The sequence below is a fragment of the Lichenostomus cassidix genome, chromosome 9, assembly GCF_008360975.1.
Source record: "Lichenostomus cassidix isolate B80296 chromosome 9, HeHo_3.0, whole genome shotgun sequence".
NCBI lineage: Eukaryota > Metazoa > Chordata > Aves > Passeriformes > Meliphagidae > Lichenostomus > Lichenostomus cassidix.
In genome coordinates this window covers 21,022,363-21,038,586 of record NC_139490.1, presented here as the reverse complement: position 1 = coordinate 21,038,586, position 16,224 = coordinate 21,022,363, and the positions used below count along the sequence as shown (strand labels likewise).

Genomic DNA, 16,224 nt, shown 5'->3' with positions numbered 1-16,224 from the left:
CCTGTGCTTGCTTACATGGCCACGGCTGTTGTCAGCCCCGGGGCTAATGTCCACCAATTAACTGATCCTGTTGGAATGGTGTTATGAGAACAAAGGCTTGTCCCTGCATGTCACCATGCCTGGCAGCACTGGGGACCAAAGAAAGTTTTAGGTGCAAGGCTAATAGAGAGGAAACACTACGAAAGAGCTGTTTAGTCTTTTTTAGTGACTAGCACGTTCTCCTAATTCTAATAAATTTCTGACAGTAGTTTTGGAAGAAAACAGTTCCCTGTGGGGCCTTACGATTGTCATGTAAGCATCAGCATTTAGGTGGATTGCCTGAACTCTCCAAGTGGAATATATTGATCAGCAAATGGAAATCACTGCACAGAGGGCTGTTCACTTTCTCTTTAAAATATGTCTGGCAGATAATTGTCATTTGCTTTTCTACAATAACTACTCAACACTTTTGTCTCTACCATTACAAGCACTTGGAAACTCACAAGCTGAGTTTGTTAGTGGATGTTTCTGCATTAAAATGCTTCAAATGTGTATTTGAGTGAGACAGGTATCCATCAGAGAAGAAGTGTGTTTTATTACCATCTGAAAGTGTCTCACTGCAATGTCTCACTGTTGTTAATTTTAATAATTTGAAAGAACTTTAAAAACACTGTGAAAAGTGAAAAAGCCAAAGGCGTTCAGTTGTCAAATTCAACAGCTTTTGGAAAGGAATTCATCCCCCAAAAGAAGAAAAATTCAAGTTCAGCAGCTCTGCAAATGTTGTTTCCATGTAGCAAGAATGATTATTCACAATTAAATAGTCAAGAATTGCAACTGATGTAAATTAGACTCTATGTGTCCATATAAAATTAACTTCTGACTTGAAAGCTGGTGTAGATAACAAAAGGAACAAACTTAGTGTATAAAGAAGTAAAGGTAATATCAAAGAAATTGAAAGACTCATCCTAAAGTTTCAGTGTCCATCCACACACCTGCAGCTCCTGGTCTGCTGCCCTTCTTTGAATCACATCTTTAATGGGACTTCCAACCTTTGGTAACAAGCCCTTGCACTCACCGATTTTCTGTGTGGCACATTGAATATCCCAGCTCCACTTGTGTGCAGATACCTGGCTGGCACTCGGATCCAACACAGCACTGCCAGGTGGAGCAGGTGCGTCTGTTAGCAAACACTTCCATGGCTCTGAGCATCTGTCTCAGAAGGGCTTTTGCAGCACCAGAATGATTCCCAAGAGACACAGATGGTACCATCTGTGCAGTCTTCTGACTTCCAGCCTTAGTGCTCGCTGCAGTCTCACTGGGTACAAATTCAATTCAGGAATAACTTGTTCAGTTATTATTATATATATTATTTTATTAACCAAAAATTGATTCACATTTAGAATGGTCCAAAAATTTTCCAGGGTCAGTGGTCATCTCTCTGCCTCTTTCATGGTTCTCAGGAAGCTCGTTTTGATGGAAATGAGTCACATCCATAGAGCATGCTTCACTGAGTGTCTTGTAAAAGCAGAAACACAGATAATGAAAAAATGTACTTGGGGAGAATTACCAGTCCATAGACTTAGATGGGACCCAAAATCACTAGATGTAGTCTTAGAAGAGAAAATGTTTAACAGTGAGTGTTTCAGTAAATAGCATAGGAAAAGGAATAAATCATACTGTGCTGTGATTCTTAACAATCTCTGAATCTCTTGACAGAGCCTTTAGTTGGTTGCAGGTTTAAAACTTTGCATAGTAGCTAAAAATACAGAAAAACATACTGTACATTCTTTGAGAGGGGCGATTAGTCTCCTGCTGCAGGAATGTCAGCTATTGTTCTCCTCCCAGTCAGGGCAGTTTCAAGATGAAGCTAAACTCACATTTTATTTTCCATCTGAAGTTTCCATGGTAACACTATGTAATAATCATATTTGTAAATAGCAACTACCCATTTAACTCCACAGCTGCTCGGAACATTTTTTGCTACAATTTTAACATCCTTGAAATGTCCAGCTCTTGTCTTCTTACAATTTTAGTGTCAGTGTACATAATTATTCGGGGATATTTCTGTTCAAGAAATCTTCAGTGATGTGGTAGCACTGTAACTCATGTATATATAATACAGATGTGTGAGGGTCTGTACAGGCATACATGCACACACATTTATAATGAACATTGTCTGGCAATGGCACATCCCATTATAAATCTTGATTTTTCAACTTCTTATAACTTAGCCAAGTTGAGGCCACTTAATTTGAATGCCAATTCACGTTCCAGAGATTTCTTTTGTAGTTTCAACTAACTTTTTTTTCAATTGTGGCCAAAAATGTGGCTATGGAAGAGAAGAAGAATTTGCCTTCATGGGCAGGATCCTTACAGCTTTTTCAGCAAGTCTGGGAACAGGGCATGGATGACACCTTGCTGTCACAAACACAGCTTCTTGTTGTTCTACTAAGAATTATCTCAAATTTGGCCAAATTTTAATCTTCTGAAAACTTTTATTTCTCATGCACACAATCTAGATTTCCTAAAATTCATAGCTGGAAGCAGAGTTTTCTTCCTGAGAACTCCTATGTGCTGCTGGCTGCATGTGTGCCATCCCCAGCTAGCTGAGCAGCACCTGCCTACTGCTCCAGCACAGAGTGACAGAGTGTTGCCTTACTGCCTCTGCTGGGGTCCAGTGTAGACTGGGGACAAGGAGTGGGGACAGAAGCAGAGAGAAAGGCAGAAGGATTCTCCTGTGAGATCTTATGGCACATATGGTTAACATTAAACAGGTATTTAAAGGCTTTGCAGAGTAAGGACACAGGGCATTTTTAACAATGCCATTCCCCCAAATCTCTCAAATCCCATCCCTTGCAAACTTAGCCTCTCTCCCATTTCTACCCCGTCCACCTTACATCCCCAGAACACCTCTTCATGTGGAATTAAGCATCAAGAATATAGCTTTTGGGTTTGATCTGAGTAAGTGGTCTGTATTGGAATCTTGTCAATTGTTTTCTATTACGAAAAACTGAGAATGGAGTAGGGAATTACTTTGATGTAGCCCTTTTCCAAAGAACACACAAAGGTCCATTTCCTTGGGCACAGGAGGAATTAAACAAGGACAGTTGTTTTACTCTGCATCTTGTCCCTCCCAGTTTGCACTTGGCCAGAGAAGTTCATTCTGGCCATGATCCTCAAGCTACTCCTTACTGTCACTGTAGCTTTCTCTGGCTCCTGTCAAGTGCTGTGGTGCTGGCTGTGCCCTGGACAGACACTCAGGGTGCTGTCAGACAGCTCAGCCTGCCCAGGGCTGCCCTGGGATGCAGCTGCCAGGGAATCCTTTCACCCACACAGCAGGACTTGCTGGGCAGTCTTGTATGCAGTCTGTATTTGGGGTGATGGAACGTAGTGTTTCCACAGTCTGTTCCACAGAGAAACTTGTCTCTCCCACATTTACCCTGCCTAAAAGACCACTGGTTAGACCTATGAATTCTGTAACGTAGCCCTCACTCATAACAGGACATCATTTTAAAGAAAAAAACAACAGAAAAGTCCTTGCAGGTTTGTTTTACCAAAGTTAAACAGTTCCATTGTGCAAAAATGAATGTACTATTAATGAGAAATACCAGTTATTTGAAAGACGCTTAAAACTTAGAGATACTAGAAAAACATTCAAATTTTCTTTTTTCCCTTCCACATTCTAGGAAATGTAATTTTTGCAGATAGACCCCTGAAGTGAATCAAATACCTTTGGGTGATTCCTGCAGGAGTCCTGTTACCTGGTTCCCAGGGGGCTAGAATACAGGCAATACAAGCTGGGGTCTGTCTGCAGCAGACTCTAGTGCTCCTAACTTCCTGCTGCTTTAAGTCATTCTTTGTTGATGTGTGGAGAACTAAACAGAAAAGGGCCTTGATTACTTTAATAATAAATAAGATCAAATATACTAATTCACTTTGTAGTGAACAAATGAAGAAGGAAGCATAAATTAATATAATTTTTTGTTTAATATATCAAAATCATAACATTATTTTTCTTTCTTCACAACACTGAATTAACCTTACTTCTCTTGTCTTTTGCAAAGTGTTGGCATTGACTAAACAGCTATAGGTCAGTGTCAGGGAATACAAATTAGCTTCCTTTTCTAAGTGCTATCATTCTTACTCCTGATTCTGGCAAATATGGCGGAAAAATGAATGTAGTATTCCATAACACTCTCTGGGAATTGTCAAATATTCTACTGATAGCAAATTGAATGATGTCAAACATTCATCTGTAGCAGTTTACTTATCTTGAAGGTGGGGGTAGAGCGAACTTGTTTTATATTGGATTTTTATTGTTAAATTCTAACAGAAGAATTTGCCAGTTTTGTTCATAGAGGCTCATGGTGGCTTAGAGCACTATAAAGACAGAGCAGGTGTTCACTCTGCCAGAACAACTGCTAATGGCTTGTAGGTCTGGGAAGTGTCCCTTGTCTACTTTTGAAACTAAAGGAGATTATTACAGTGCTGTAAACAGTATTCAGCAAAGATGTAGCTGATGATTTGAATCATTAAAATAAGTCACAGCAGTAACAAACATTTGTAAAGCCTCACTAAACACCACAAAGCAGTGGTCCTTATTTTAAGCTCTTACAATAGAAACATATGAAATATCTGTTTCCTTATTATTTACTCAGCCTTTAAGCAACTATATTGTTTGTCTACAAAAGCTGTCCACACATTTATCAATGGGACAAACTGGCTTAAAATCTGTCTCCAATTGGGGCAAAAGAAATCCATCCCGTAAATTAAGGATTTTACCTCATAGATTTATTTATCTGTGTAATAACAGAGTAGAGTTGAGCTGAGACAGTGATACATACATTCCAAAATCTGTTAATTTTCTGTCTTTAATTTTTTAATTACAGGCTTTTGGATATTTGGGATCATTATGAAGTTCTTACCATGTTTTCTGTCACACATTTTCAGTTCTCACTATGATGGAAATAGTATTTTGTCTGGTTAATTAACTATACGTATTACTTACCTTTTTCTTTTTGTGCTTTGGAATGAAGAGCCAAGTTGAGTGCCTGTTAGCAAACCTCTGTATGTTATGGAGGAGGGAATGCTGCAGCACAGCACCCCTTATGTTAGCTGTGCATGAAGGTGGTATGCTGAGTGAAAATACTTCTGATGCCCATAAAACACAATCAGAAGCAATGGTTCTGCTGAGTAATAAATCATGTCTGAAGTGGGTTAGAATTGTGCCGCAGCTGGTGTCCACATGGACTGTTATTTTCAGAGGCTTTTATGTACCTGGTGAAGATGCCTGTGAGGGACTGTACATTAGAGGAAAGCACATGTCCCATACAGAAGTTAAACTCATATAAAATGGAAATGTGTCCACTCCTGAGAAAGGGCAAGTGAGGGATAATAACACTGAGGTATTTTCATATGCTTGATGTGTCAGTGAGGTTCTCAGAAAATCAGAATGCATTCGCACATTTCTTTTTCTCTATGCCACCCTTTGAAATGTGTTTGTCACCTAAAGTGTTTAATCAAAACATACACTTTTAAGACTTTTAGTGATGGAGAGTGGTAAGGCCTAAAGAGATGGCATTTTGAGCTTGTGGAAAAAAATAAGAAGGAAAAGCATGAGAAGAACTGGATGGTGAAGAAAGGGGTAGGAATGGCAGAAGCTAAAAATGAGAAATGCTTGTGAATACTTTCATAGCATTCAGCAGTCTTATTGTGGGCAATCAAAACTGCCTAAAATCTATTTTTAATTACCTTTTTGCCAGCTCTTAGGGATAATTTTTTTTTTACTACAGGGCCATTTGAGACTGCTGAACAATATAAACAAGCAATTAAAATGTATCCTGAATTAACATGACCCTCCATACATCTGCATTGCATGTTAATACCATGTCAGCAAGTTTTGCTTCCTTTAGAATTTGTATAATGGGCTTAAATTACATACACAGTACAATTCAAAACCACCAAAAACCACCACACAACGTACTGGGAAGGCAGTAAGTAACTATCCATTTGTTTCATACAAGACTGTTACCTGGATAAAAATGTCAAGAGTATTGCAGTAGGTCCTGTTGGCACGGGGTGGGGATCCAAGGCAGTGATCTGCCTCTTCAGGCACCTCCAGGTTTCCAGAGCAGTCCAAGCAATTCCAGGTGAGACAGACAACAGCAGAGGAAATTCTCAGCAGTGCAGAATAGTGGGGGATGGGGCATTGGGTGCTTCAAATATTACGGAATATGCCACAAAACACAGGAAATAATTTTGGAGCAAGTATCATCTCACTGTAGATGGTATCATTTGCTGCAGTTCCTTTGTTGTCCCTTCCTTATTACTATGAACTGAGTCTCCCCCAACAGACAGACTGCTGTGTCCAATACCACATCTTCACAAGAAGTTTGTTGGTGCAGCTACATCAGTGATGACCTCTCATGCCCCAGATAGATCTCACTCCTCTTACCCAAACAAACCATACTCAGGGAAGAGCTGCACGGTAGTGCTGGGCATAGTATTTCTGATCACCATTATGCTCATTCCTGCTGAGATATTAATGGTACTATTCTTCTGTGCTGTAGCTGCCATTTATTGCAGTATTCCTCTGTGAGTGACCAGCGTGAGTGATGAATGTCAGTTCACGTTTCTGCAAAGTGTGTTACAATAAGAGGGAGACATTTGAGGATAAATAGAAAAGAGCAAGCTGCCCTACCTGTCATAAATGTCAGCAAGCTGTGAATCAATTTGCATTTCTGCTACAGAGAACATTATCACTTCTACATTTTACTACTGAAACAATGACACTGTACAAGGGAAGTATCAGAAGGTCTTCAGCTTTATTAGTTTTTAAAAATAATATCTGTCCTACTGTAATTTTTTTCCAGCCATATTTATATGTGTCTATTTGACTGGTTGACAGGGGTTGTGCGCCATCCAACTGATGTATAGTTAATATATGAGACTAATAATTGCACAGACCAGACTGAGATTCTGTATGTGCTGCCAGGGTGTAAGAGTTCAGATTGTTGCTTTGTCATCTCTTTGGGATCAGATTTTCATTTGGGCTGGAATATTTTCCACTGTGATGTACAGAATTACACCAGGAGACAAGTTTGAATGTACAGTTGAACTTACAGTAGATTGCAGAGTTCTGCCTGGCTAGCAGACTAGCATCCCGATGGTTTTAATAGCAATGCATGGTGGGATAACTCGTGAGGATGCTAATGGTATTGCATACCCCTCAATGAGGGAAACAGTGAAACCTGAGCTCCCGTGGTTTCTGAGATCCCCTGTAACCTCAGGGGTGTAACATCCCCCTGGATGCCAGGCTCATCTGGGTGGGCTGTGTGCTGGCCAGGGCTCCATGGGCTGTGCTGGGGACCTCCTGTAAGCAAAGGCTGATCTGCTGTCTTTCACTGTCATGCCTTTGGGAGTTTATCCACATTTATCCACAGTTGGTTTATCCACATTTACCCACAGTTGGTTTATCCACATTTGTCTGCCCAGGCTGGCCATTTCCTACAAGCAGCAGGGCTGCTGCTCCCAGGACCCTGCAGTGGGACATCATCAGGTCTCACCATGGACAGGACACTGGGTCACTCACCACTTACCTGTCACCACTTGTCTGTTTGACCCCAGTATGACTCTCTCTGATTTATGTATCCCTGTGCAACCTAGGACCAATTAATATATTTGCTGTCATACCAGCAGCCCACTCTTCAGTAGTGTTGGTCGTAGTGCTTGTCAGGAACACCCCAGAAACTAGTGGTGCAGTTTGTACTGATTTTCCTGGGCAAATCCTCTCTGTTCAGGCTGCCTCCACATGTTACAATGTTATGTTTCCTTAGCAGTTGTTGAGCAGTGCCAGTATTGGCTTGGCTAGGTGTGTGCAGCTTCACGTGTGCCTTCTTGAGGAGCAGCAGTATGAATCCTGCATGGCTGTCACTCGGGTCTCTTTTGCTGCATGGCCAGTAATGTCCACAGGCTTTGGGCTAAATTCACCTACCATACAGTGCTGCCTTGCCCTGTCCTCAGCAGGGACTTAGTGCTTCATCAGAAGGTCAGTTCTAGATCTCTTGAGATGGGAATTCTGAGTGTTTTGTCTGAGGATCAAATCATCACCTTGACAGAGCCAGGAAGGTGTAAGAGTTGTAGGGTTGGCTTGCACCCATCAGCTGGAGGATAAAGTATATGTTAGAAAGCTCTCTTATAAATTGTATCTGGTTTAGTTTGCCATGCTGTTCTGTTTCAGTTTTGTACATAGTCTAGTACGGTTCAAATTTCTAGAAAGTTTCCTTGGTTTGCCTGCTGACCTATTTGGAAAGCAGAGATTTTCAGGAGGTGTTCCCACAGTCGCAGGACTGCCTTACTGCACTCTTGGCACTCTTGGAAGGGACTGTTTAATCCATCCATCCATCCATCCATCCATCCATCCATCCATCCATCCTTCCCCAGGTTTCAGTTCACACAAACCTCCACACTCTCTGCTCTGCCATTCTCTCCTTGGCTCACATGCCAGCCTGGCAGGGGGATCCCAGTCCTTGCAGGAAGGGGACTGCACCACCCCTGAAAGAAGTGGGTTAAAAAGATTTTTACACTTTCTGAAACTTGTTTTCCATAGGACTTGGGAGAAGTTTTCATGGAAGCGAGATTTTGCTTTTAAAAATAGATGTGAAAACTAGATGGAACTTCCGGAATTGTGTTAGACAGTCTGAGTTTTTGCACCGTAAGCTGTTGTTCCACATGGCAATTGGTTTGCATTATGCATTCGAACCCGTGCTGAGCAAAGTGTCAGCGAGCTGTGCTGGCAAGTGGTTTGATGGAATTCTGCCGCAGGCCAAAGCCCGTGGCGGCGGGAGCAGCCTGCTGTGGTGCTGCAGTGTGGAGGCAAAACACTGCACTGGCTCGGTACTTTGCAGTGCAATACATTTGTTATCAGAGCGGGCACATTATCGGCGCGGATTCCCCGCAGGTTCAGCACTGCCCGCCGCTCCCTGCCCGCCGCTCTGACCGCCGCCATGGCCCTGCGCGCCGCCGTCACGTGCCCCGCCCTTCCGCGCACCTGACCTCCCCCTCGCGCCCGGCGGAAGTGACGTGAGGCGGCCGGTGCGCAGTTGTGCGGTGCGGCCGGCGCGGAGCGGCCGCCCCCTCCCGTCCCGTGCCGTGCCGCGCCCGCGGGGCCGCGCACGCACCCACGCACAGGCGCGCTCCTCCGCACGCAGGCGCGGGCACACGCACGCACGGCCGCAGCCAGCGCCCGCCGCGCCGCCCGCACGCAGCGCCGCCGTTCACGGTGAGTGCGGGCCCGGCCCGCCGGCGCGCCCGGGGCCGCGGGGGGAGCGCGGGAGGGACGCCGGGCCCGCCGCCATCCGGGCCGGCCCCGCTGCGCCATCCCGGCACAGGTGCGGGCCCCGGGCCCGGCCCCGCGGCGCCGCGGCCCGGCCGGCGGAGGGGAACTCGCGGCGCCGCCGGCGGCCGCGGGGCTCCGGCCGTAACAGGTACCTGCGGCGGCCCCGCAGCCAGCGCCCTGCGCAGGGCCCCTGCCGGCCGCGCCTCTGTGCTCCCCGCGGGTAGCGGGCCGGCCTCGGGCACGGGATGCCGAGCTTCGATGGCAGCGCAGCATCGGCCGGCTGGGAACTTGGTGACAATTGAGGGTGTCGGCATGAGGGCTCGGGCCGGCTGGGCTCCCCAGCTCACAGCATCAGTGGCTGCAGCTGCGGGCCACAGCGGCGTGGGGCCGTGTGTGCTGCCCGTACCTTTGTGTCGGTGAGCTGCAGGCAGCGCTCCAATCTCAGTACTCCGTGCTCTCTGCCCAGGCAGAAAGGGAAAAGGTGCAAACGGGGTTTGCAGTGCTTTCCCACGTCCTTTGGAGCCATGCGAGCACCAGCCAAATGGTGAAATCGGTGCTCTGCGAAAGGTAAAGAGTCAGGGATTCAGGGTGGGCAGACACCCAGCTCTCAGCGGCAGAAAAGTGGACTTAATTTGTTGTTGAATGTTGAATCGCAGTGTGCATGTTACGTCTTGTGACCAGGCTTTCTGTCTGCTCTGTTGTGATTTTGCTGCAAGATGTGTAATTGTCAGTGTCATAAAACTTCCACGCTCACAGAATGGACGCTTTCCCTGCGCATTTGGGGTGGGAATTAGGCACTTGAACTCCGAGTTTAAAAAGGAGGAGGAATTAGGAGGCTTTTAGAAATTCCGTCTTCGTTGTGATTTGTGACATTTTCACGTTATTTCAGAAAATAATAGGGAATAAACAAAATTGATGAAAAAGTGCTTTATAGGATTTTAGGAAAAAGCAGAGCTTTGAGATTTAGCTAAAAAGTTCTAAATACGATTCTTTCATGTAATGGAAGTTTTATTCTTTGAATTTGATTTTCTTTTCTGTTTCTCATAGTTGATTAACTTCCCTTAAATTTGGCAGTAGATAGGCTTCTAGGATTCTTACAGTGAGGACTTGATGATTAGAGGACTTGTTTGAGATGAGAATATACACAAATTCAAAGTTATACAGGAGCTGCAGGGATTGGAGCTGGCAACTTCTATCCCCTTTGCCGTAGCAACAGCAGAAATTGTAGACTTTGAGAAATGCTGGGCACTTTGTTTAATGTTTCTATAAGTTAGAAGGGTTTTTTTAAAGGAAAAAAGTTTTGGTAATGTTCTGGTATATTTTGAAGACTAGAGCAGTGCCACGGTGTATAAATGAAGTTGGATCACAAGCAGGAGCTTAGTATTAAATTTTATCTGTAGGTTTTCTTTTTGTGAATGACATGTGAAACTGTTCAGTCTTTCATATATAGTCATGTTGTGTCTGTCCTTACTGGTACTGGGTACAAGCACTGTTGGTGCTAATGTATGTGTATTTTACACAAGAAAAAAAAAAAACCCTAACAAACCCTTGGTAGAACAGGCTTGCAGGTGAGAGTGGTATTCACTTGAAAGGATTAAAATGTCTAAACTGCTCCATTCCTTTTTTAGTCTTAGGAAAAAAGAAGGAATGCATACAAAACATAGAAGAGTAATTGGAGGTGTCTTATTCTTTATTGACAACACTTTGTAACTCTAGCAGGGGAGGAAAACTTGCATGGGAATGATAGTTTCAGCTTTGTATTTTGCTTTCTGGGTGAACTTTGAGCAAAGTTGTTAACTGTCCTTTTCTAGGCTGGGATTCTGCATCCACAGTCTGTCCTGTCACTCTCCAGTCCTGCTCCCTTTCTTGCACTGGGATTAGTCTTGGCCGTTTGGGAACTGAGAGTCTCAGTTGTCTCAAGTTGATAGATGGAAAACTTGAAATCTTTTATCCAAAAATCCTCCAGCAGACCCCAGAATCCTGGCAACCAGCGTAGGTGATCTAGTCTAGTGAGAGGTCCCAGTGCAGAGAGTGGGATTGCTTGCCAGCTGCATGGCATGTGTGTGTAAGCATGGATTCCTGCAGTCATGGGCAACTTTAAACCTCTGCCCCAGCTTGAACAGGCCGAGTACCTCCTTCCTGGGAAAACTCAGTGACCTTTTCTGAGGTCTTGGATGAATGGAAGAAATTAAATACTACCTGCAAATACCAGTACGGCATGGGATGCATTGTCTTTGACTTTCGAATATGAGCCCCCTTTTTAAAACTAATTGTGAGAAAAGTGCTTGTTGTTTGGCCTTGGATTTGCATCAAGTGGCTTGTTTGGTGGCTGAAGTTTTAACGGAACATAATGTAACCGAGGCGCTAATTGTCAGTTATTTGAAGAGCTGAAGTGTCATGAACTGTTTTCTTTGGTACTTAGCAGTGGAAATTACTGCTTTTACATTACAAACTACCAGACACTTACGTATTTTACCTGTATTCTGCTTTGACTGGAAGTCAAATGGGTAAAATGTAGAACGTTATTAAGATGGTAAGTAACTTAGTAAGTGGAAACTGGGTCATTTGTACAATTTCCTAGTAAATGGCATTCTGAAAGTATTCCAGAATGGATAGATGTTAAACACTTAGTGTCAGTCTGCTTAAGATCCAAGAAGGAAAGTGTTACTGGACCACAGTAGTGTGCTTTAGGCAAGGTATTTGGAGATTCTTCCCTAACTCTTGTGATGGAATTGTCATAAAATGAGCATAAAGCAGCTTTTGGTAGATCTTATTCTGGTAGTGTTTCTGCACAACTTTGAAAATCAAGAGTAAGAAAATAACGTGTGTTGCAAGCGAACGTGCAATTTGTCCAACAGTGTTTGCATTGATCTGTGGGTTTTAACATTAATCTCTGTGAAATGGTTTTTAAAAGCAGAGTTTCCTAGAAACATGCTTGTTCTGAGTGTAGCAGGAAAAGCTGTGTGCAAAACAGATCCAACTGGGAGTGCTAGAGCTTCAGCATTAGCAGTGGTTGGCCTTTGTGTTTAGCTTCCCAAAACGTGGATTGAAGAGGAGGGTGGTTGTCCTGGTATCTGTACCAAGATGAGATCTTACAGGCCTGATGAAAACTGAGTTTGATTGCCTGGCTTTGGCAAGAGTGAAAGGTGAAGCATTTGCACTTCCCAGCATCCCTGTGTAGTTTTTAATCAGAGCATCTTTAATAAGTATGATTGCCTTCATTTCAGCTGAAAGAGTAATTCGTATACAGTTAGCTCTGTGCAATTTATATACAGATGATGCACTGTAGACACTTATTTGCATATCCATTAACATGAGAATGCTTTGGAGGGAATGCCAGCAAAGCAGTTGAAAGACACAGTTTCTTTGGGTTCGCTTTATACCAGTCCTTCCTAGTGTTTGATGTGGACTTGAAGCATTCCAGGGAAGTGGACTGCAAGGTTCTACATCTCAGTATAACAGATGCCCTTCCAAGTAAAATTATGGTAAGAGTGGGATGATTGCAGCCACTGGTTAATACTATATAATTATACTTACACGTTGGGTCCTTCAGAGAAGACCCGAAAATAATTATTTTTAATTAGAAGTGGTCTGGCGTTTTGTCTGCCTTACAGACTGTAAGCACTTTGTGTAGGCTGGTGGCTCTGACTTGTCTGTCAGCAGTGAAAGCAGGAGTGGTGAAAGTACATACCTGTCCAACCAAAGCTGAATTAATTGGTGTGTATGTACACATGTGAAGTTGGAAGTATGGATTCATTTGAAGTGGAAGTGAACAGCTTGAGGCTGCCAGTGTCGTAGGTTTTTCCCCCTTAAGTGGTGTTCCTCTCTCTGTCTGTACTTTCTTTCAGATCAAGTCTGAGTTGTCTGACATTTTCTATTCATTTTCAATACATCTTCATTTTTGTGTGGCTTCTCTTCAAGTCATCTCCCATAGCATATGTCCATGTGTTGTTCTGCAGTCATTGTCTACTAATATTTCTAATAACTGGGAAGGTTTTTTTGTGTTTTGCCTAAATACTCACAGAAGGCCCTTGCTGATTTTCCACCTGACAGCCCCCTTTTTGTTAACTGCTGTTCAGAATGGTGAAAAGGTTCCAGAGTCTTTTCTCCTAATTGCTGTAGAGACTGCAAGGAGGAGCAGCACATTTTTAGGATATGGGGTGTGGGAGAGCACTGTGTTATTTGAATGGAGAGGTATATCCAACTCCTTAAGACTTTTACCCCGTAACTGGGAAGTGCTGAGACCAAAACGGAATTTGAGCCCCTAAGGATTTTGTAAGTTTAGAGACAAAATGTGAAAAAATCAACATTGAAAGAGGAGCAGAAATGCAAATGAGAAGAAAGTGCAGGGCGAGATAAAGGGAACAGACTGAAAGTTTTCAGGTAAATGGGAGTCCTAGTTTAGAGAGGAGAATACACTGAAGAAAGTATAGGAGAAGAGCAGCCTTGCTAAAAGAAAATGCCAGTCCAGCGAAACACACCTGTTGATTATGGCACAGAAGAGTTAATGCTGCTAAAACTGCACAGGGCTTCAGTGGAATACAGGAGTTTATACTTGAAGTATAGCTTGCTGTAGAACATTTTCAAAGAGATGTGTATTAAATGGAGCTTGATGCAGGTCAGGTGATTAAAACATGCTGCTCTGGGGAACTTTATTCATACTAAGCAATGTAAATGGCAGATTGTTTGGTTTTTAACTCAGTGGGTTCTGTTTTCTTGATGTGTAATCAAGTATGAATCTGAATGAAAAAGGCAATTCTATGTAAGTTAGTGTTATTGCAAAGTGAGGGAAGGAAAAGACACTGTTGAACCTTGTAATTCTCTTATATTGACTTGGAGTATTTTGTGAAACCTGATAATAAACTTTCTGACAGCACTTGCTGATTTCTTAATTTTGCACAAATAGCTCTTTTATATCTGTTATGTACTAGGTGCTGCTAATTCTCTTGGCACAGAGCTGGTTTTAGTGCTCCTTTGAAAAGCAAACTTTATGCTTTATAGAGTCACTTAATATAGGTTTATCAGTGCAGCTATGCTGATAAACTCCACTTGGATTCCTGTCATAACATATTCTGTAACTAAGGTACTGCATATGGAATTGTACTTCCTTGTTTCATAAACTTAATTTACAAAATTTCATTAAACTGTGTTGAACTGCTCAACACCCTGTTGGTTTAAGTAAGACGGCATCCCCAGATGTAGAAGAGGAAGTAGCTTAAGTGTCAGCTATCAGCAGTTAATAGGAAAGGCTGGTTTCTTAGGGTGCCTTTGTGTCTTGGGTGCTTGCAGGAAGAGTCGTAGAATGTCCTGAGTTGGAAGGGACACACAGGGATCATCATTCCAGCTCCTGGCCCTGCTCAGGACACCCCAGGAATTCCACCGTGTTCTGAGAGCATTGTCCGAATACTCCTTGGGCTCTGTCAGGTTTGGTGTTGTGAGCATGGCCCTGGGGAGCCTGTTCAGTGCCCAGCCACCCTCTGAAGGAAGAACCTTTCTCAAATATCTGATGTAAACCTCCCCTGTGAAGTGGTAAATCTGTGTGTGTATATATAAATGTGTGTGTGTGTGTGTGTGTGTAGATATGCAGAAAATTAGATAATTGAAGATACTGAGCTTTAAATATGTGGGTTCTTTTCTAAAATACTGGAAAAATAGTTGTGAACAGTATTCCTGTAGGAGGCACTTAAAAAGCATCTTCAATGCAATTTTATTTTCCTTGGTGTTTACCTACAAGGTTCTTTTTAAAATGGGATTTGGTTTTATTCCTGTGAGTGGTGCTAGCTGTAAGAGCTTTTTTTTGTGTGAATGCATCATTCAGAAATGACTGGACTGTTGGCTTATCATAATCTCTGAAGAACATGGCAGTAAGTAAACAAAGAAATGTGGGCTAGGTGGCTAAATGCACAGAGTCTTTTGCCACTTGCTTCTGTAGTAGTTGGACATTTGATAATTTAGTGCTGGTAAAAGACTGGAATGCCAGGCTTGAAATGCCAGTAGCAACAGACCGTAGTATTTGCATCCCTTGGCTAGAGACTTCAAGAAAGAAATGGGAAGAGAGCAAGATTGATAGATGGTAGAGAGATGATGAGTGATTGATAGCTGGCATGAGGGGAGAAATCCAACACGTGGGAACTCCTGCAGTGGGTTATGGAACTGTGCGCCATGGGGGAGCTCTGGGCAATGGAAATATTTTGAAAGTGTGCTCCACAACAGGGAATGTTTCATTCCTGAGACATTCTCTAGCTGATTGAGGGTTGGGATGCTTTGAAACTTACTCCTGCAGTGATTCTTTCCTGCCTGTGGCTACAGCTTTAACGTTGAGAAATGGTGGAATTGCTGCTTTTCCTGTGTTACTTTTTCTTCCAATATGTTTCCTCAGTTTCCAGTTCCACGTTAGTTGTTGAGATTTCAATATTTCCCTATACTTTTGTAAATGCTGATTTTCTTTTCCTTTATTTCCCAATTCAGTTACTGAAATCATGAATCCTGTGTATAGCCCTGGATCTTCTGGGGTTCCCTATGCAAATGCCAAAGGAATTGGTTATCCAGGTAAGCAACTCTGTTTTCCAGTGAGTTTTGGTTACACTGCTCTTTGCTTATGATCAAGAAGAAATAGTCACTTAGGCATGCCTTCATGTAAATCTGTTTTGGGGTTGGGATGAGGTTGCTTTTAATTTTAAAAAGTGACATTTCTAGAGTGATGTTATTTCTTCTGTTACATTTCTAACTTCAGAATCTCTTCCAATGCAGCTTATTTTAGGAGCTCTAATAATTACGCCCTGCAAGAAGAGGAGGCAATCTATTTCTGCTGCTAGTTGACTGGCACTGTTAACCTTTCCATCCTCTAATTCTTGTTCATGCTATCTGTTCTATGACTGCCCAAAGCATGGCATCAAAGGTGGGACCAA

At 43.0% G+C, this 16,224-nt stretch overlaps 1 protein-coding gene and 1 long non-coding RNA gene across 5 annotated transcripts in view; one reads left to right on the top strand and one right to left on the bottom strand.

Moving 5' to 3' along the window:
• FAM168B (family with sequence similarity 168 member B) overlaps nucleotides 1–16,224 on the top strand; it is a 50,215-nt gene that overhangs the window by 17,679 nt on the left and 16,312 nt on the right. Inside the window, exons 1-2 of one of the 3 annotated variants that reach the window (XM_085069778.1) lie at nucleotides 9,093–9,259; nucleotides 15,785–15,865. In XM_085069778.1, the coding sequence (XP_084925904.1) occupies nucleotides 15,796–15,865 (70 nt within the window). In that variant the 5' untranslated portion in view covers nucleotides 9,093–9,259; nucleotides 15,785–15,795. Of the gene's footprint in view, nucleotides 1–9,092; nucleotides 9,260–9,786; nucleotides 9,884–15,784; nucleotides 15,866–16,224 lie in introns of those variants that run through there. The other 2 variants (XM_085069780.1, XM_085069777.1) reach the window with 2 other exon arrangements.
• LOC146433443 (uncharacterized) lies at nucleotides 3,545–8,824 on the bottom strand. 2 transcript variants are annotated; one of them, XR_014853947.1, is made up of 4 exons: nucleotides 8,440–8,824; nucleotides 7,973–8,141; nucleotides 6,011–6,613; nucleotides 3,545–3,854 (listed from the first exon to the last, which is right to left on the bottom strand). It is a non-coding gene; the product is annotated as an uncharacterized LOC146433443 (long non-coding RNA). The 2 variants fall into 2 exon arrangements; XR_014853948.1 differs by having other exon boundaries at nucleotides 6,011–6,094.